The following is a 21656-nucleotide window of genomic DNA, read 5'->3' as shown; positions in this document are numbered from 1 at the left end:
CCCCCACCACGCACACCTTTTTAACTACATACATAAATAAATAAATCACTGCTGCCGAGAGCCACGGCGATGAAAGTGAGCGGGAGTGGGGGGGGGGGGAGAGCAGTGGGGGCGAAAAGCTGCAACTCATCCACCCATCCACCCACCTCGGGAAGGTTCGGTTTCTTGCTTGAGCACAGAAACAGTAACAATCCATGATCACCTTTTTAAGTTTTGAAATAATCATAAGCTGTCGGGCTGAAGTGCCTTAATGTATTTGCAGTGATGTTTACGAGGTCTTTCCTAAATATTTTATCAGCGAGCTTGGTTGCCGATTATCTGAAGAGCATCTAACTGGGGGCAGGCGCCATGCATGCCGCGCGTCCCACTGCACTTCCTTCTCTCAGAGGTACTGGCTTGGCGACAAGGTTCAAAAGCCTCGTCAGGAAAAGAAAGGGCCGAGTCCTCGTGCAAATGGGTTCGCTGGAAGCGCTGATCTGGGGAGACAGAGTGGAAGTGGTGTCAACGCAGTGATCGATACCGAAGACGTGTGTGTGTCTGTGTGTGTGTGCGTGTGTGTGCAACGTTTATATAATCTGGAGGGGAGGGAAAAAAATGCCACTAAGTTTAAAATGAGGGAGAATCAGCGGAAGAACAGAGAAAATAACCAATTTAAAAGGATGTTGGCACAAATAAATAGCACGAGGCCCAAAGCGACCCTGGGATGTCGGAAGAAATCTCCCAGTTCTGGCTCTGGAGAGGAACCCAGCCCTGGACCAGAGGGCCGAGAGCGTAGAGGCTTTATCCGCCCCAAGTTGCTTCCGGTGGCGGCACCCGCCAATCTGCCCTCCCGCGGCTTTCCCCGGGACGCCGAGCCGCGCGGGAAGGAGGAGGAGGAGCGCGGCGGGAGCTCAGTTGGGCCCCGCAGGCTGGCCGACAGGCGGGCGGGCTCCGCGCCGAGCACTGCTCCGGCTGGCAGCCTGAGCGGCCCTCCCCGCGCCCGGCCATCCGCCCGGCTCTGGTTCATTGTCTAACGTCCCCGAGCGGCCTGAGCGGAGGCTGCCCAGCTCCCCGGCGGTCCCGAGAGGCAGCCGCCGCCCAGGAGACTCCGGGAGCTTGGGGAGAGCCGCGCTGCGCAGACGCCAGGGGCACACACTCTTCTGGTGGCAGAGGCACGGCCCGGGAACCTCCGCCCGGTCAGTCCTCCTCGGGGCTCGGCACCTGCCTGACGGAGAGCGGCTCTGGGGACGTTGGGTGGGTCCTAGACTTGGGCAGAGAGGGGTTAACCAGACTCGACTTCCGCCTAGGCGGGCGCCTTTTTAAAGAGCGCTGCCTCAGTGGGCCGAACCGTCAGCGCGGAGCCCAGCCTGAGTCCCCCCAACCCCCAAGGCGGGCTGGGCGCCTTGGCTGCAGAGGGCACCAGCTGTGGCCTCCAGCAGGGCGTCACGAGCCAGGCCCAGCGCCGACGGCTTTGGGCTGGACAAGTGGGTGACCAGATGTCCGACTGAAGCCGAGAGTTTTCTGGGAGAAAAATACAGCCAGGCCCATTTTTCTTTTCCGAAGCAAATCTCAGCTCCTGGCCATGAAGCTTCATCAACAAGCAGGGCCTTGGCTGTTCAGGCATCCGGGTGCAGGGGAGGGGACAGGAGCTATGACACTATTTGACACTTGTTTTTTCTGCCCTTTACCTTTTACCACCATTTCTCCTGAGTGGTTTTTGCCCTACTTTGGCTATTCTTGTTTCCTCCTTTCTTCGACCATTAACTTCTTTGTCTCTGAGCGCCTCTATCCCCAGCTTCCGAGATTACCCTCCACCCCTTTCTCTGTGGGACAAGAGCCTTAGCAGGTAGCCAAAAAGGCTCTTGAAGGCGTTCTCATGTTCTCATTCGTGGCATGCTGAATTAACTTTTTAAAGAATGAAGAATGCAAAACTGAAATGTTAAAGTGTAGAAAGGAATAGAGTGCACCTTCCTCAGTTTTTAAGGAATTGGAATAGGAGATAAAAGTGCATTCTGACTTTAGATTATCAGTACTAAATTCAGTGATTCCTCATTACAGGGTGTATCTTGAACTTACATAAGCTTAAAAGGGAAAACTAACTTTCCTCAAGATCAGCACACCTGCTCTTGAGCCATACTTGTGTGCAGCAGGGATTCTCAGACTTTAAAGTGCATATGAACCATGCCAGGATTCTTGATGTTTGATTCACGTCTGGAGTGGGGGCCTGGATTGTGTATATATAATGAGCTCCCAGAAAAGCCAGGTGCTCCTGGTCCAGGCAGATCACACTGTATATTGAGGTTGGAGCTTTCAATGGCCCCATGTTAGTCAAAGAGGAAAGCAGGGATATCTCTGTATTAGAGGCAAGCAGGAGTTTGGGTTCTTGCGCTGCTTTAACGCTGCATAATAGATGGGTAAAGATGCGCACATAAACACATACACACCTTATTGAGCTTGTGATTAAATAAGTCATTTCAATGCCCAACTGGACCTGAGCCATCAGACTGCTGCTAAAATAGCTGTACATTCCACGACAAAAGTGTTCAACAAGACTCAGGGCATCCTAATTTTCATCCATTCCAAATCTCAAAAGAAAATACAGGTTTTTGCTAAGAGGGATCCTGGTGAGGTTTTGAAATTGGGAGTGTTTCCAACATGAACCAAGTAGGAGAAAGTGGTACTGGTTGTGAGGAGTGCAAGACAGTGAGGTGATCAAATAAGAACAAAAGGCAGGTATTGTGCAAGCCACCTCAGGAGATGTTTTCAGCAGAATAAAATGAAAAACAAAAGGAAGTATTTCAAATGGAATGTTGAGAAGCGCCTCCGGATTATTGAGGCCTTCTTCTAAGGGCATACTGTATGAAAAAAATCTTGACTAGCTCTAATGAATATCTGTGAAATAAATCATAGAACCCTATTTATGTAAAGGGAAAAATCATGTACCCCAAAAAGTCTGCACACAAGATTAAATTAGGCAAAAGGAAAACTTCTGCTAACTTCCACTTACATTTTAATTGTAAAAGGTTAGCTGTTGTAATCTCAGCAATTAAATTAATACATATTACATGTCCTACATAAAACATACTATGACTGTATATAAGAGAAAAAGCCACAGGACAAACAAATGCTCAGAATACCTCTTATTCCACCAAAAAAGAGACTGTGAAGCACAGTGGGAACTTAAGCCATTTCTACTTTTAGTTTCTGGTAACTGTTCATTAGGCAACCAATACAAGCCTGGAATTGTTCAAAGAGGACAGTAATTTGGTCTACCACATTTCTACCACCTCTAGTAGGGGTTAAGTCTAAATTCCAAGTCCCCTAAGTAAAACCCTCTTTTAATGAAGCCTTAGAAACAAACATTTTTACCATATTTTCACAAAGGGTACAAACAAGAATTAAATCTACCTTCATGTTTTCCCATACTCCTTGGTGTACCCAGAATGGTGCTGTGCCATGAGTATTAACAGGGGCAGTTATTTATGTATATCGGGTTAGAAACAGGTTGAGGGATAAGGTCATCTATAAAACCTGCCATTAGCCAAATTTTTGTCTTTCTCAGAAAACTGAGTACTTTCAAGTTAATTTGGGAAAGATGAGAGAAAACAACAACAAATTATTTCTTACGTGCTCATGATACTAAACTCATATTATGGTGACTTTTCTTAATTTGTTTTGAAGAGATTATTTACCTTCAATGGCAGTCTTAGCTAAAAGTCTAGTGGAGTTTGCAGCAGGCAACTCCCAGATAGTCTCAACATTGGTAGAATGTACTCTTTAAAAAAAAAAAGTCTGAATTAACATTGCCCTCTTTTTCTTCTTAAATGTACTCCCCTGAAATCCTGGAAAGTATAATATGTTAAGATATTGATTATACAATATTAATTTGCCACAGATACTTTTAATAAAATATGTCAACATTTTTTGGGGGGGTTACTCACTAATGGTGTAGCAACTCCTTAATGGCAATGACTTTACATTTGTGAAGTTTTGTTATCACATTGATGTTTTATGTGTTATAAGATCTTAAATTGCAAAGAGAAACGTATCTTTGTGTGAGATTTCGAGAGCACTGTCAAATGTTATTCTGTCAATTCCACCCAGTGCCAAAAAACCTCAGGAGACATAGATTGTAAATGTATTTTATTTTGTAAGCAACAATCAAAATATATTTGTGTTACTGATTTCTTCAAATATTAAATGGGATCTTAACAAAATTCGTCCACTTTGATGTATTCTTATACAACTTTGGAATCTGCAAAGACCCTGACTAAAGAAACAGAAGTAATTGCACAACTGAGACTGAAGGTGTTACAGTGCTGCAAATGATGCCAGATGTCTTACATTTAACCAAACACACCTTCAGAGGTCCCTTGATTTTGAGCATTAGGAACAATAGAGGAATATATGCTGGAAGTATCACCAATAGCTTTTTGCATTGTTTTATTTAAATACGACAGTATCCAACATAGCTGCTAAACACTGGACAATATTTGAAGTCATAAGTACATCCACATGTTCCTCCAAATGACGTTTGGGGTCCTAAATAAAAAATAAGGAAAGAAAAAGAAAAAAGAACCATATTACTGATAGAAGAATTACTTAGTTTAAGTAGCTGAAACTGGTAAAGAAAACCAAACCTAAATTTATATATACTTTATAATTTAATTTCTCCAATATATTGTTATATCCTTAAGATTCCTAAATATATTAAAAAATTAAGTACCTGGTAAAATAATAGATTACACAATGAAAAACTGATTTACACAATCAATGCTATAACTCTATACCAGAAATTATAAAGAGTAACAAGGAATTCTATACAGCCGCAGCATCCGATTTTTTTAAAAACAAAGTATAAGCATTTATAAGTGTGCATAAGCCCAAGTACATGTGCATACTTTCTGCCATTCATATTTATTGACTGTCTTGAGGGGATCTTATTACTCGAAGCAGACGTACCAACAGGTAAGAGTTCAATGTGATTTCTTTCTCATTACTTCCTCTGTAATTTTAATTTAAGTTTAATTCCTGTATAAATTTAATATTTCAGGGAAAAGTACATTAAATGATTTAGGAAATATTCTTAGATCAAAAGTCACTGTTACTTGTTTAAAAATTTAAATACAATGTTAGGATACACATATTTTACATGTATATAATATGTACAAAATAATGTTAAAAATACCTATTTTCTGTAGCTATTTTGAAAAAATAAAGTATCAGAAAAGTATATAGGTACAATCTTTTAACTGAAACCTGATCAAATCTATATTTGAAACATTTGAGTTAAAAATGAGGCTTAAAATAACATTGTAACAAATGAAGTTAAAACGCTTAATTTATGTTTAAGGCTGAGCTGAATGAAGTATTTCAGCTAAATGTGAAAGCTTTAAAATATATATATTGCAGATTAAACTCTCAATTAAGGCATTATTTTTGTATGGGTATTGCTACGATACCCAAGACTCCTAACCTTAAATAAATGCTCATCACTGGAATTATTTCTTGGCTGTTCTTTTCTAAATTACAATTTCAATACATGCTTGATTTCCTTAAAGAACCCAGAGATGCAACATGCTACAAATAATTTCAAGTAATTAGACCACGTATTACACTTTCTTTATTTCAGGAATAAGCCTTAGGACATTTTAGGTGGAAGTATCTGAGAAAGACTGGCAGGAGAAAAAGATAGTGATCTGATTCCATTACAGACAGTGTTGCTTTTCCCACGCAACAGGCTAAACCAGTGAAGAGCTAGATTAAGAAAAATGATTCTGATGATTATTCATCTTTGCCCATTACATATTTTTCAGCATCACTTTTAATTAAGACCTTTTATTTGTTGCTGTTAAAATAAAATCTACATGGTAGCCTCAGAGGCATTTATACAAAAAACAGTGGGTTCTATAAAGTGCAAGACTCCAAGCTGGTGATCTAGTAACATATATTAGACTATAATAAGTAGTAGGAAAAGACTAGGTAACTAGAGCACACAGGATGAGAGAATAAGATGAACTACACTTCATTTTGTTTGGGGAGAGTTCTAGCTGTTTTTACATTATAATATTCAGAATGTAGTGGATTTAATTTCACTAATTATGATATTTAAGTCAGACCTTTGCCCCTACTGCGCTGTTGGAGTAACTAGTTGTATAGTGAATTGGTAACACACTTCCCTCAGTTATCTACATTACTTCTTGTGGCAGCTGGGTGATTCTTAGAGATTTCCCATCCAAGAATGGTCCTGGCCCAAACCTACATAGCTTGTGAGATGTGATGGGATCAGAGCATATGGTAGGATGGCTGAAAGCAAAGACAGCTTAGTGTCTTGCATCTGAAATATCAAGATTCTGCCAACATCAGCAATATGATAACCATGTTCCATGAAATGAAAAAAATGTAATCAACATTCTTTAAAAAACAGTCTAATTAATCTGTAGATTCTTTTAATTGGTTGGTGTGTTCCCCCAACCCTCGGAAAATAGGAGCTAAAATATATATTTCATCTTGGAAATGTTAAAGAGCAAATACTTAAAACCCTTTCTCTTCACTCACTATAATCCAATGGTGCTCTCAGCCTTCTCAGGAACATTACCTACATACTGAAGCCTACATACTGACAAACTGTATCATTTAAAAAACTGTTACTATGTAAGAAATAAACCATTCTATTATCTTCACTGATAATATTATTTCAAGTAAAAATAATACCTGAAAAATAAACTCAAGATATAAGTTTCCTAATTTATTTCTAGGAAATTATTTTCACTAAAGATAGTACCTCGCAGATCTATTTGTGACTTCACTATATATGGCAAACAGAATTTGACATCAAGTAATTCAGTGACCTTTAAAATTAGCATCATATTTACATGACAAAAGAAAAATGTAGAGTGAACAAACAGGGGAAAAAATCATACAGGCCCTAAAACAGTTTTAACTCTACAAGAGCGCATTATTATGCGACTGCGTAACCTATTACGGTATACCTCACCTGCTTGCCAACATTCTTTATTGCCAGCTGTTCAGGTGTCATCTTATCTTCTTCTTCTACAGCCTGTGAATGAAACACAAAGGACAGAGTTTCAAATTCTAAATCTACTTTTTCCACTGCAGAATACTCACTGAAGACAATGGTGATCATAATTTTCATTCACAGAACCTTTAACTCACGTGACTTATACAAAAAAGAAAATGTGCTAATCTTCCAAATAACCTTAAGCATAATAAAAACTATTACCACCATGATATTTTTTAAATTTTTAAAATTTGTTTAATTTTTATGTGAGAGAGAAAGCATGAGAGAGCACAAGAAGGGGGAGTGGCAGAGGGAAAAGCAGGTTTCCGACTGAGTAGGGACCCCCAGCTCCACATGGAGCTCAGTCCCAGCATTCCAAAATCAAGAGAGCCAAAGGCAGACACTTAACCGACTGAGCCACCCAGGCACCCTAACACCATCATTTTGAAAACAGACTTAAGAAATACAAAAAAGACATTGAGTATGGCAAACATGACCACCACATGGTAGTATTCACCATCTGGAAACTGTTATATAATTCTTTGAGGGATGGCTAAAGTGGAGGAGAGAAGTAACTACGGCAGCTGCTTATGGCACCATGGTGCTAACTAGTCCTATTGTCTTCTCTTCCTTGTCCTACTTTCATGACACCTCTGCCCCAACTTCCCATTTTTCTTGTCAACTGTCACACCCAGTATCTATATAACTATCGGCAGCTCTTAGGATGAAAGAAGCTGCTGCCTTTTGATCCACTTAACAAATTATATAGTTTTCTCCCTTCATAATTCTACATATTTAAATCTCTAAAAGTAGCACATGTATTCAGAAAAAAATCTCACTTTTCCATGACTGATCTTTAGTAATCATGAAGAAAACAGAGTAATCTGAAGTTTTCAACAGGAAAAACTCACTTGAATAAAAAGCCAAATCAAGTAAAAATTAAAACAAAACAATATACACAGACCATTTTCTACTATTCTCAGTTACAAACTCTTACATGTACGACCATAAATTTTCTAGCAAGTTCTTACAAAATAATTACAGCATATAGATTAGCTACCATCACTGCCCCCTCTCTCAACAACAGTGCCACCATAAAACTTCTTTATTGAGAAGGAATCTCTTTTAGAGTATGTTATGTTTCTGTTCGAAGCCAGGACTCTAAATCAGGTGAACTCCTGGTCTATGATTTATTCACAGCATCTGATAAACGGAAAACAAAGAAAACTGAAGGATCATCAACCTTAAAAAATACCACCACAGCACTTACCACAAATATGATTACAAAAGATGAGATGGTGGGGGTGGAAAGCAGGAAACCAAAATCCCAGTGAGGGTTAGATTTGGATACTCTAAACTTAATAATCTCGCAGCTGCCAAATTTCTTCATGTGTGAACAATGAACATGTAGGAAATGCAATCATCAGACATTTCCCATAAACTGGGAAGTTTGGCTGCATTTCACACCTTCTTAATAGTTTTGTAAACAGAGAACTTGAAAATGAGCAAAGATGGCAAGTGTCTAATTTTATAAATGGACAAACTATCTAGAGAATTTTCCCCAGTAGAACCTGCCTAAAGAGAAAAGATGGTGAATAAGTACTGTATCTACAGATTATTAGAGGATACTTATTTACAGCATATCATTAAGAAAATATATTTATGACTCATAAAACTGGAAGAAGGAAAAATAAAAGCTAATAACACTCCAAATCTAGAATTCCCTAGATAGAGAATATGTTCATTTTCAGAGTCAGATGTCATTCCTATTATGCTCAGCTAGTTAAAAAAGTATTACTTAAATGGAAAATTGCTTCTCCCACTATCTCAATATTTTACATATATAAAAACATGAGCAACACCTAAAAAGTTTGTTTTTCTCAATTACTTCCACAAATCATGACACTGTACCTTACCAATTTGAAAACATTATTGGATGAATGGAACAATTCACATAAGTTTGTACTCTGCATTCATTCAGTGTTAGCTGCTCTATGCACATGTCCAAAACAGTACAGTATTGGAAGGAGGTAAGAGTTTTGGAATTTGGCTCCAAGTACCAGTTAATGTACAAATAGTTATTATAAAGTATTCTGGAGTACTGCAAATATCAAAGATCGTAGGTATGCAAAGATGAAGGTCAAAAAGCACTTAAAGCATTGACCTTATTTAAAAAGTTAAAATAGAATGTAAAAAGCTCTAACTTAGTTTTTAAAATCTTTTATATCATTTAACCACTTTACCAATTAGTTTTTCCATTTCCAATAATTAAAAGAGAGAGTTCACAAACTCTTTGAGAAGTGCAGATGGTAAAAAGTACTCCCAGCCATAGATGCCATCTGGAAAATGAGGAGCAGCTGTAGATTTAGGCATATACTAAGGTTGCAAACCCCCATGACAAAGAATAAGCACATCTTTTTCATTCTAAGATAGACCAGATCAGACCAGATCATCACATCAAACCCCTAAGTATTTTCTCCATTTACCTAAGTCGCCTATATCTCATCTACGATCTGGGCAAGACCAGTTTGTCTTCATTCATAGTTCTAATCTGGCTAGTCACCAGGAAAAATTAAGAAATGGTAGCAGCAGAAACAAATGAAATTCAGGCACAGGCAGTGTCCTCACTAGGGGAACTTCTGTGTTTATGGCAACTTCTGTGATTTGGCATCAAATTTTGCTTTTGCATTCATGCTCTTCGGTTTACTCAACCAACAAAAAAGCACTGAAAATGTTTGTGGCTATTCACACTAGAAACGTTTTTAACAGTTTATCAACAAAGACCCCCAGATGGCTACCCATCATGCACGGTCTGCACAGTTCTAAGAAATTCCTAGAATTTGGTCTGTTATGTTATCATAATCCCCTCAGATGTACCCCCATCTTAAAGAGTCTTTTATGAAACCCATTAACTTCATTCTTTTTTTTTTTTCTGGTGATGGTCAAATTTCTTAAGTGGAAAACCTTTATCTTAGATTCTACCATTTAACTTACCCCTTAATAAATATGGACTGGGTTCTTTGCTCTTCATTAACACTCTTTTAAGGATCTCCACCATGTAAATTCCAACAAACTCAGTTTTCTTGAACTTTCTGAACACCTTTAAGAGCTTCTCTAATACCTGTTTTCTAATCCTTTAACCTCTCTGCTTTTATAACATCGTATCCCTTATTCTACTTTATACTTCTCTAGGCCTTGGGCTTCTTCTTTTCCTTTTGAAATGTTAACTTTTTTCACCCTATAACATGTCATAATCTCTTTTAAGCACATGCTTTCTAAAATCACATATATGGTCACTAAGTGCTAGTGAATTTTAAGATAATACATTTTACTTCTTTCTGATTTTATGTGAGATCGATGTATTGACTATATAAATTAAAATCACATCACTGAGTCAAGGCAGTAGAAAATGAATTAAAAGAAATAGCTTTTATAAAAAAAAACTCGGGAAAGCAAAATTAACAAACATGAAACTATTAGAAGTCTGAGACGGGATAAAATGTGTGAGTCTGGAGAAACTCCTACCACTATCATAATTAAATATTACTATATACATGCTTTTATAATATTAATTTACTGAATCCTTAAAACATCCCAGTGAAGTAGTTAATCTACATTTTACATATGAAGAAATTAGGCATCACCTTCTTTGAGAAACTTTATGTTAATTCCAGCAATACTTCTATTATTTAAAAAAAAACATATTTCTAATTCTCCTTTTGGCATATTTATAAAATTCCAGTACATTCTATACATGTCCTCATCAGAAGAATTTTCATTTTACTATTCAATAATCACTCATTCTGAATAAGATAGTTCTTGCTCTTTGAGGAGCTCACATTTGGGCTTTACTTGCCTATAATCTCAAAACGCAATGCAGTATGAAATATACAAAAGTGGAGTGTGCACAGAGAACAACAGGGACACATACAGCCACACAGCTAATAAGTAATGCAAGTGTGACTTCAACAGTACTATCTATCTCCAAAGACCTTGAAGTAACATTCATGACAATTCAGGAAATGACTAGTTTTTAATGATATATCCTGAATAACAAAGCCAAATCCATGGTTTAATAAGTGACCTGAACAGCATAAATTCTTTCTAAAAATCTTACAGGGAATCCAATTTTAAGTGTTAATTACACAAAACAGACATATACAATAAAGACCACATGTGTATGTGTGTGCACACATAATAGAAATTGTAGTTCAGCTTGTTGAAAAAACTTCTATGGCAGAATCTATTTGATGTCTACCCCAACATATATTTTCCCCTTCTTTTAGCGGAAAACAAAAATGTTTCCCTTCTTCCCCTGATTTTAGTAAAGAAAATAATGTTTCCAGGTAAAAGACCACACTATATAACCTTTCTCAAAGCAAGGTGTGTCCATTTGAGTTCTGCCAATGAAATATAATCAGAAGTGCTGCTTGGTAAGCCTTAAGAAAGGATTGTGAAAGGGAATTGATTTAGCTGGAAAGTAACCCCTTTTGGCCCTTCCTTTTTTACCTGTTGTTGGGAATTTGGATGGGATGGCTAAAACTCTAGTAATCACTGTGAATCGTGAGGATATCTATAGGATGAAAGCCAATATAAGGGAAGGGGAGCAAAAGATAGAAAGAATCTGCATTTGGGGTACCTGGGTGGCTCAGTCAGTTGAGCATGCAACTCTTGGTTTCGCTCAGGTCATGGTCTCATGGTCGTGGGACTAAGCCTTGCTTGGGTCATGCTCCACAGTCAGTGGAGAGCCTGCTTGAGATCTCTCTCTCCTTCTCCCTCTGCCCCTCCACCCCTGTGTACTCTCTCTCCTCTCTTTCTCTCTCCCTAAAATAAATAAGTAAATCTTAAAAAGAACAAGAACAAGAAGAAGAAGAAGAAGAAGAAGGAGAAGAAGGAGGAGGAGGAGGAGGAGGAGGAGGAGGAGGAGGAGGAGGAGGAGGAGGAGAAGAAGAAGGAGAAGGAGAAGAAGAAGAAGGAGAAGGAGAAGGAGAAGAAGGAGAAGGAGAAGGAGGAATCTGTGGGTTCATGATGACTTCAAAGTTTTATATTGGCCTTGAGTTGACAGAAACCTTCATCTCTTTATTTCCCTTTTTTTTTGAGATCTACGTTTCTATCTTGTTGAAGCCACTGCTACTTTGAGCTAACACAATTTTAGATATAAGTAACACCTGGTTAATGCAAAAACTGAAATAATGCAGGGTTTACACAAAGGATATCATTTCTCTGCTTTCCACCTTTGAGGTGAAATGTTAAAATATGTTGAGATAAGTAAGTGGGAGATAGGTATCTTTTTTTTTTTTTTAATTTTTATTCATTTGAGAGAGAGAGAGAGAGAAAGAGCACAAGTGGAGGGCAGAGGGAGGAGAAGCAGATTTCCCACTGAGCAGGGAGCCCCACAGGGCTTGATCCCAGGACCCCAGGATCACAACCTGAGCAGATAGCAGACAGAAGGGACTTAGCCACCCAGGTCCCCCAAGATAGGTATCTTTTAAAAGGAAAGGGAAAGTAACATAGGAACTTTTCAGGTTGTTCTATAATTTAATTTTTAATATAATAGTGGGTTGTAAATATTTCTCTAAGTCGGTACTTGAAGAATTTTATTCTTCATAATAAACCCTTAAAAAAGAACATATTAGTTTTAAGAGTTATATGCATTTAAAATTGAAAGATGGCCTCAAAAAATGTTATGTCACTTTTACTTACCCACTACTGATACACTTTCCCAAATTGTTTTTTATATTTGAAAAGAAAAGAATTCTATTTATAATTTTAATTTTTTTCTTTGACCACTTAATAAGGTTGAACTTGTTTTTTCATGTTTATATGCCATTTGTCTTCAGTGAGTTTTCTAGCTCTTTTTGTCCAAATTATTGTTTTTCAAAACTATTTTATAGGGATTCCTGGATATTATGCATCTTTTGGGTACAAGTTCTTTCTCTGTTACCAATACAAATATTTTCTCCCAGCTGACTCCTAATAATCATTCCATAAATGTTAGTTATTATTTTTACTGCAGATAAACTTTTACTGTCAAGTTACTGAAACTTTAAAAACTCACTGATATTCTTACTAGCATTAAAGTAATCTTTGGGAAGCTTGACAGCGGCTTTACCATACTAAATCTTCCTATTTGAAACCGAGGGAATCTATTCTCAAATGTTTTTAGTATTATTCAAATAAAGTCATATACATTTATACACTTATTTCTTATGGTAATTCTTTTGTAATTCTGGATGCTGTGAATTGATTTGCCTATTATAAATTTTTCAACTGGTTTCAGCCTATGTAACTACTTGGTTACCACCTACATAATTCTCTATTGTAACAGTTCTAACAATTTTTCTAGTTTAGTTGCTTAGATTTTTGTTTGACTACAAACATATCCTATCATACTTAAATAATGATAATCTGGCCTAGTTTTCCCAGTATTTACATATTATTTTGTTTTTCTTATCTTATTACACTAGCATATAACAACATTTTCCTACTTAAAATAGCTACTGTAATAAACCAAATGTAGTCATATAATTACATGTTTTACCTGTAAAAAAATATATATTTATATATAAAAAATACACCTGAATTTGGGGGGGGGTTAAGGTTTTTTAAAAATTTAATTATTTGACAGAGAGAGAAAGCACAAGCAGGGGGAGTAGCAGAGAGAGAGAGAGGGAGAAGCAGGCTCCCTACTAAGCAGGGAGCCTGATGCAGGGCTCGATCCCAGGACCCTGCAATCATACCTTGAGCCAAAGGCAGACAGTTAACTGACTGAACCACCCAGGCACCCCATACCTGAATTTTCTTCCAGGTAACAGAGCAGGCACTACTTCTATCTGAAAGGTAAACTGTCAGATCTCAGATTTATAGGGCTACATGTTTGAAAACAAGGCAAATTTTTATGTATCTATGTTATTCTTAAAATACTCTTCTACAATTCATTTTTACTTGCACATTCACTTAAAATATCCAATCAAATATTATCAATATTTTAAAATTTGATGCATCTTAAACTGAATAAATTAGGAGATCTGGAATAACAAGAGTGTGGGTGTTGTAGTTTAGTAATTAGAGAAACCAATGACTAGTAATCAAGCAGAATCTTTGTGTGGAATTCAGACTTGAAACAGAAAATTTGGGACAAAGAAATTTAATTATTTTCTAATCTTCTTTCACTTTAGGAGCTAACTGGCACCTAACAGTAATTACCTTAGTTTAAAACACCAACCAATTAAAAAGAATACTATGAAGAATTGGTAGCATGGGCCTTTCTTTTTATATTTTAAGTGTTACTAAAAACTCCACCACATTCTCTTTCAATCACAGAGGGAATTACATTCTCAAATTTGGACTCCTTCATATCACAGCTTACACATTGTTTTCATTTTATAACCAAACCTTACAAGTTTTTGAGTACTACAGAGATTTTTTAAAACTGTAAAATAGGAAAAACTTCTGTGGATGGGCAGCAGTAACCATAAATAGGTTATTTCCTGGCAGTGGTACCAATATGAATTTACTTAAACTTGCAATGTTACAGAGAAATGAAAACCATTCCTACAGTCTGCTGAATATTATTACTTAAGTCACTAATGTATAAATGGTTAATAACTGTTTTAAGTATGACATACTACTTCTTTCTCTTTAATATCACAACATGAAAACATAAAACTAGAAAGGTAAAAAAAAATTTTTCCCCTCCGTATGATCTAGAATCAATGGGGATTTCCAGCTGGAACACCACATATAAAATCAGGGCATGATCTTCAATGCCAGACCTAATTCTGCTTGAATTTAGTTTGTATGGGCCCATCAACTTTTTTGTTCAAAGCTAAACTCTCTCCAAAGACTTCTTGCTACATGTAGCAAATTTTATGTACCATCTCTTGGCTAATATTTACTTTGGTAAGGGGTGTGTGTGTGTGTGTGTTTTAAGATTTTAATTATTTACTTAACAGAGACACAGGGAGAGAAGAAACACAAGCAGGGAGAGTGGGAAAGGGAGAAGCAGGCTTCCCACGGAGCAGGGAGCCTGATGCAGGGCTCAATCCCCAGGACTCTGGGATCATGACCTGAGCAGAAGGCTGATGCTTAACGAATGAGCCACCCAAGTGCCCCTTGGATCTTAAGATGTGTTTAATGTAAAAAGAGAAATACTACTTTTTGGTGTGACAACCCAAACATCAAGTTTAACTGTCTCCGAAATCTTAAGCTCTAGCCTCTATCATTAAATTTTAGTCCTCTATTTCCACTGCTTGTTTAAAATACAACTCTATCTCCTTTCTTAACCCTTCTACTTCTAAACTGGAAAATTGTAATGGTACTAACATACTTCTAGGCACCTATGCAGGAAACCCTGAATTCATCCTTGATTCCTCCTTCTTTCATTTCACCCATCCAATGGGTGCCATGTTTTATTTGTCTACTGCTCTCTGTTCCCAATGCCACTGCAGTAAAGCTGATACCTAGTACCTTTTGCTTGGATAACAGCAAGCTCCTCCTAAACAGAATGTCCATTTCAAATCTCTTACAGCACCCTCTTTCTTTTATACTGCTGTCAAATCACATTTCTAGAGTCAGGTTCTGGGAATATCAATCTCTTGGTCAAAAGTAACTCTATCCTGATATTCTAAGCTCTATTATTTGACTTCAATAACTTAAAAAAAAACCTATTCTCCCCATTCACGCTCATATATTATATACTCGAGCCAAACATAATTTCCTAAAAGGTGCCTTTTCTGTCTCCTAGTCTTTGCTCGTAATGTTTATTTTGCCTAGGGTAACATTTCTCTATATGTCTAATCTTATTCAAGCATTAAGGTCTAGTTCAAATGCTGTTATTCTTTAAGACAGCATTCTGGGTCTCCCACAACTGAAAGCAAAAGCCTCTGAATCTTTACAGGACTTCACTATGGACTTCTCCAGGCCAGTTCTCTAACTTCTAACTTGTATACAGATGAGTATACAAATCTCCTGGAACTCTTGATCAACTGTCAATGCTCACTCAGTAGGCCAGAGAGTCTGCATTTCTAACAAGATCCCAGGTGTTACAGCTGGTCTGTGGACAAACTGAATACTAAGATGTTAAGGAACACACCAATTTTGGTCTACTACTCTGATCATTTGTGAGTTCTTTTTACTGCCTCTGTTTTCCCATAAAGGAAGGAAGGATCCCTATTTTCCACTGTAACTTGTACAGGAAATATTCAATAAATATTTGTAAATAAAACACTGTAATTTGTATGTTTTACAAACTGCAGGTTTTCAATACATTAATGGATTGCAAGCTATATGTATGTATATATAATTGAAACAATAGAACTAAGTCAAATGACAAAAAAAACTGTATCACATATAATAAAGGTAAATATTATTTCGTAAAACTTTTGTAGCAACTATATGTACACACATATACAATTGCATGTTCTGGGTCAAAACGTAAAATCTATTCTTTATGCAGGCTTTTGGTCAAGAAAGCTAGAAAACACATGTTAGGCCGAATCATGGCCCACACCCCACTCCCAATATGTTGAAATCCTAACCCTGGTTAGAGACTGGAGTTGTCACAAGCTAAATAAAACCTGGGTGCAGGGGGTGGGGAGGGAATGTGTGCCTGGGTGGCTCAGTGGGTTAAGCCTCTACCTTCGGCTAGGGTAATGATCTCAGGGTCCTGGGATCAAGCCCCACATGGGCGAGCTCTGCTCAGTAGGGAGCCTGCTTTCCCCTCTCTCTCTGCCTGCCTCTCTCTCTCTCTGTCAAATAAATAAATAAAATCTTTAAAAAAAAAAAAAAAAAAAAGCAAGCAAGCAAGCAAGGAAGCCTGGGACTAAAGCATCTGGAAAAGGAAAGGAAAGATCTTTCCCTGGAGGTTGCCAATACCTTGATTTTAGACTTCTAGCTTCCATAATTGTGAGGGAATATAATTGTTTTAAAATACCCAGTTTAAAATAAATAAAATAAAATACCCAGTTTATGGTAGTTTGTTATGGCAGCCCTTGGAAACTAATACAACACAGAAGATACATTTTAAGTCATAGTTCAAGTATTTTTTCAATTGCAAAATTGTAAAAGAATATCAATTTATGAACAAAAATATTATGGCCACATTTATTTTAGCATATAAGTATCTTCAGGAGATTCCACAAAATACAACTTTTTAAACATCTTCATATATAAAAAGTGATCTCCCTCAGTTATACTTTTTTATATCATCCCATTTATTTCTTATAGCACCAAATCACAATATATTATTATATTGTGTTTCTGTTTACTCTGTTTCCCCTACCAGAAAATAAGTTCTGTGAAGACACGTCTTATTTCTTACCATATCCCCAGTGCCCAGCATATAGCAAGTTTTCAATAGACACTTTCTAAATGAAAAAAAGAAAAGTTCATAAACTAAACTATATGTAGAATTATTAAATGCTGTTGTTATTATCCTACACCTCCTTGTTTTCCTTTCCCTTCCAAGAAAAAGCCCCCTGGATAAAGAAGAAATCTCAAATGTGAAACTATTTTATATGGTCTATTACATGGTCAACTATTTTATATGGCAACAGGGTTGCCAACTATAGCCCATGGGCCAAATTTAGCCAGCTGCCTATTTTATTAAATAAAGTTGTATTGGGGCACCTGGGTGGCTCAGTCAGTTAAGCGACTGCTTTTGGCTCAGGTCACGATCCCAGGGATTCTGGGACTGGGCTCCTCATTGGGCTCCCTGCTGAGCTCCCTCACCTAGGGAGCTACTGCCTTTCCCTCTGCCACTCCCCCTGCTTGTGCTCTCTTGTTCTCTGTCAAATAAATAAATAAAATCTTTAAAAAATTAAAAAAATAAAATAAAATAAGGTTGTACGGAAACACAGACTCATTCACTCCTTTACGTGTTGTGTGTGGCCACTTTTATACTATGACAGCAGAGCTGAGCAGCTGCCAACAGACTGGATGGCCTGCAAAGTCCAAAATATTTACTATCTGATCTATAAAACAGGCCATTCTATTTTTACCTATGTATATATTTATACCATGTTTGCCATCTAATCATACGTATTTCAAAGATTGTAAGAAATAAATGTTGGAAGTAATTTTTACCTTATTGTAATTCTTGGCTAATTCCAACATCTCTTTTACCACTGATTCATTGTGCTTACAGTGTTCACTGTAGTCCTGAAGTGTCAAACCTTCCATCCAACTCTTCTTATGCAAATTTAGCAACATCTAAAAAATATAAGGAAAAAGTAATTATTTTCTTGTATTGAGGATATTCCCATCATTTGTCTTGAGAAACGATTTCACAAAAAAAGTTCAGAATTAATGTAAGAATTTAAAACTTAATTTTATTAACTTAAACTTAAGTAAGAATTCTCCTAAATTTATATTAATATAACCTCAGGAGTACTCCAATGCTATGGCCTTTGTACTTGCTGTCCTTCTGCCTCAAAGGCTATTTTCCTTATCTTTGCATGGCTTATGTTTCTCATTTCCCTAGAGATGGATGCCTTTCCTCATCACAATACATTACAAAGCCACCTCACACTACCTTAAATATTTGTCTTCCCTTATCTTGCATTATTATTTTTATAACTATCAACACTTGAAATTTTTGTTTTATTATTGCATTTCTCTCGCAAAAGAAAAATCAACGAGGTAGGAGCCTTAACCTGTTGATTTTGAGATCACCAAGATCTAGATTCTAGAACAATATCTAATCTAATCATAGCAGACATTCAATAAACATTTGCTGAATGCACAAATGAATGAGCGAGTGAACTACTACGTTTCACACAAGGTGAAATAGTGCATATAGTCCAGCTTTCAAAGGCCACAGTAAGGAGGTAATGTCCCATTTACTGAATTGACTTCAGCTAAATCCTTCTGAGCCTCAGTTTATACATCTATGAACTAAGATCTCATAACTAAGTTTCTTTCTAATTCTAATAGTCCATCCATAATTTTTAAAATGCAAACTTCCTTACTGTCAGAATGAAAAGTCACGGAACTAGGCAGGAAATCACAGATTTGTCCAGTCTACAATCAAAGCAGCAAACTAGGATCAGACTCTACTAGTGATCACGGAACTAAACACCTTAAGTTGTTTCTTAAGCTAAAGTCCTCATTCTGAGTACATATTCCTCTAAGGTCCTAGGTTTTCAAGTTTAGAGTCCTAAAACAATTTATCCTAGTCTTGTTACTCTATAAATGTTCTTTAGTTGAACTTAAAATTTAGTAACTTTTAAAAATGAATAATAAAATCTTTGTGGGGAAAAAAATGATTGTTGTTTTTTTGTCATTAGGACCAGTCTGTCTTGTGAGATCCATGAACCATGATCTGAAGATAAGGCTGAAGTGTCAAGTTTAGAAATTCTACTTGCTTAGAGTTTCATAGTTATATATGGTTCAGAGTTGGATCTTTCTTTCTTTCTTTTTTGATGCTAGAGAATAGGTACATGTCAAAAATCACCTATGAGATTTCTTAAGACACAAAGCTCCAAATTCCTCCACTCCCATTCAAGGGCCCATGGGGACAAGAGTAGTTTGCAAAAATACCTGAAAAAATCCTGCACAAGTAACTCCAATTTCTTTGCTTCTCATCTTCTCCACTGAAAAGTGTTCTAGAAAATACATCTTTGGGAAATTTTGGTGCAGCTGCAACTATATATGTTATAAAGCTACCTATAGTTAAGTGTTGAGAACTCAATTTTTCCTACCACTTCAAAAGCAAAGCTCCCACAGAGCATACGGCTATCCCTACCATGCCTTAACAAGGATTCCACTGTGACCCTTGAGTATGTTTGAAGGGAAGTATATAAGTATATAGGTTGGTGGGATAAGAGTAAAGGCAGGGCTTCTGGTACTATAAAAAGCTCTAAACTGAGCTACTAGGAGCATAAACATAACATTAATTAAGTTATGTAGGTATTTATGTGTTTATCTTTTATGTCAAGGATAGTTGTTAAGTTTTAGGGGCATCAAAAAGGTGGGAAAGTTTATGTAATCAGCAGGATATTTCCAAATAGTTGGGTGTCAGATATCTGACTGATAAAATATTTACATATGTGAATACATTTTTCAGTTTGCATCTGACTGGTGCCCTTTTTTCATGGCCTGTACCTATTCTATAAAAATTGAAATGAAGTGTTGAAAATATACTTCAAGCTATCAACTAAATCTACCACAGCACATATAAACTTTGGGACATAGACAAGCAGCTGGAAAAAACTTTATGGCTCCGTGTTTCCCTTTGGGCCAGGGAAGAACTGGCCCCTGCAACGCCTCACTCATCATCATGCTCAAGCACACAGGACCTTTAGGTGAGTTCACTGGTAGCTTTGATCTTTTAAAACAGTGGTTTATAAAACTTAACAAAACAAAACAGAATTCTTCTTTCAATGAAATCTTATATAGCACCATCTTCCCCCACTATATATAAATGACCTTAAAAATGGAGGTCATCTTGTTGAAAGAGGAGGCAATATGGACAGCCCAACTTATTTCACTTCCCATTTACCTCATGCATTAGAATTCCCTTTTAATGCACATTTGTGAGTAACAGTTTTGATCAGTTAAGTAAGGTCTTATTTACTCCTGATTACTTACCATGTCTGGACTTGAGAGTCACACAAAAACCAAAACTTACTGGCTACCAATAGTACTCGGGGTTCTTAAAAATTATTTTAAGTCTTCTTCAGGGAGAAATACAAGAAGCTAATTTGGAAGATGACTAATTGTAATAGTAAAGAAAAAAAGCATGGGGCGCCTGGGTGGCTCAGTGGATTAAAGTCTCTGCCTTCGGCTCAGGTCGTGGTCCCAGGGTCCTGGGATCGAGCCCCGCATCGGGCTCTCTGCTCTGCAGGGAGCCTGCTTCCTCCTCTCTCTCTGCCTGCTTCTCTGCCTACTTGTGATCTCTGTCTGTCAAACAAATAAATAAAATCTTTTAAAAAAAAGAAAAAAAGCAGTTCAGATTGTAATTTCAAAAAACAGTAAGAGGCAAAATGAAATATTTGGTAGTAGTTGAAATAATCCTAAAATAGTAAAAACAAAAGAATGCTAAAGCATGAAGATGCTAGGTAATTTTTAAGGTAACCAAATTTAAAAAATTGGCTAGTATAAAAAAAGGTAAGAATCTAGCTTTAAATATATGAAAACCCATTTCCCTTTAGGTTTTTCATTCACCCTATATAAATAGGGTATTTTTTAAAGTACTACACAACTATAATCTAATTTATGCCTTTCAAATTTGAAAAAAGTTTCAAAAGGTCATTTTATTGGTAAAAGATAATCAGAAAAATCACAGAATGATTTTTGTAATTAATCATAGAATCAAACAGAAATGTTTGTTTCCTGCTTATTTTCTTGTTTTAGCACCTACTAATAAGGTAAAATGTCTTTCTATATGTCCAATAAAATATTCCTTTATTTTAAATTCCTGCAATTCATCAGGAATGAAAAAATATTTGAACACATCAATGAACAAGGTCAGCCATTCAAAGTGAAACATACTAGATAATAATTTAAATGGTCTGAAAAAGATTTTTTTTCCCTCTCCCTAAGGTAAAAATTTTAACTTACCTTCTGTTCCAGTTCATTTTTCCGATAGTTAATCGTAATGGAGTAATAGTGTCTGTTCAGTCCATGAATTAACGCCTATATAGAAAGGATTAAA

At 36.8% G+C, this 21656-nt stretch overlaps 1 protein-coding gene across 1 annotated transcript in view; it reads right to left on the bottom strand.

The window, feature by feature from the left end:
- Positions 1-4105: 4105 nt before the first annotated feature.
- PSMD14 (proteasome 26S subunit, non-ATPase 14) overlaps positions 4106-21656 on the bottom strand; it is a 100760-nt gene continuing 83209 nt past the window's right edge. Inside the window, exons 9-12 of the mRNA XM_032355735.1 lie at positions 21563-21637; positions 18086-18211; positions 6977-7039; positions 4106-4521 (exon numbers count right to left, since the gene is read on the bottom strand). Of these exons, the coding sequence (XP_032211626.1) occupies positions 4423-4521; positions 6977-7039; positions 18086-18211; positions 21563-21637 (363 nt within the window). The 3' untranslated portion in view covers positions 4106-4422. The remainder of the gene's footprint in view (positions 4522-6976; positions 7040-18085; positions 18212-21562; positions 21638-21656) is intronic.

The sequence above is a fragment of the Mustela erminea genome, chromosome 8 (assembly GCF_009829155.1).
Source record: "Mustela erminea isolate mMusErm1 chromosome 8, mMusErm1.Pri, whole genome shotgun sequence".
NCBI lineage: Eukaryota > Metazoa > Chordata > Mammalia > Carnivora > Mustelidae > Mustela > Mustela erminea.
Note: the sequence above shows the minus strand (reverse complement) of the source record. Positions and strands in the feature narration are given on the sequence as shown.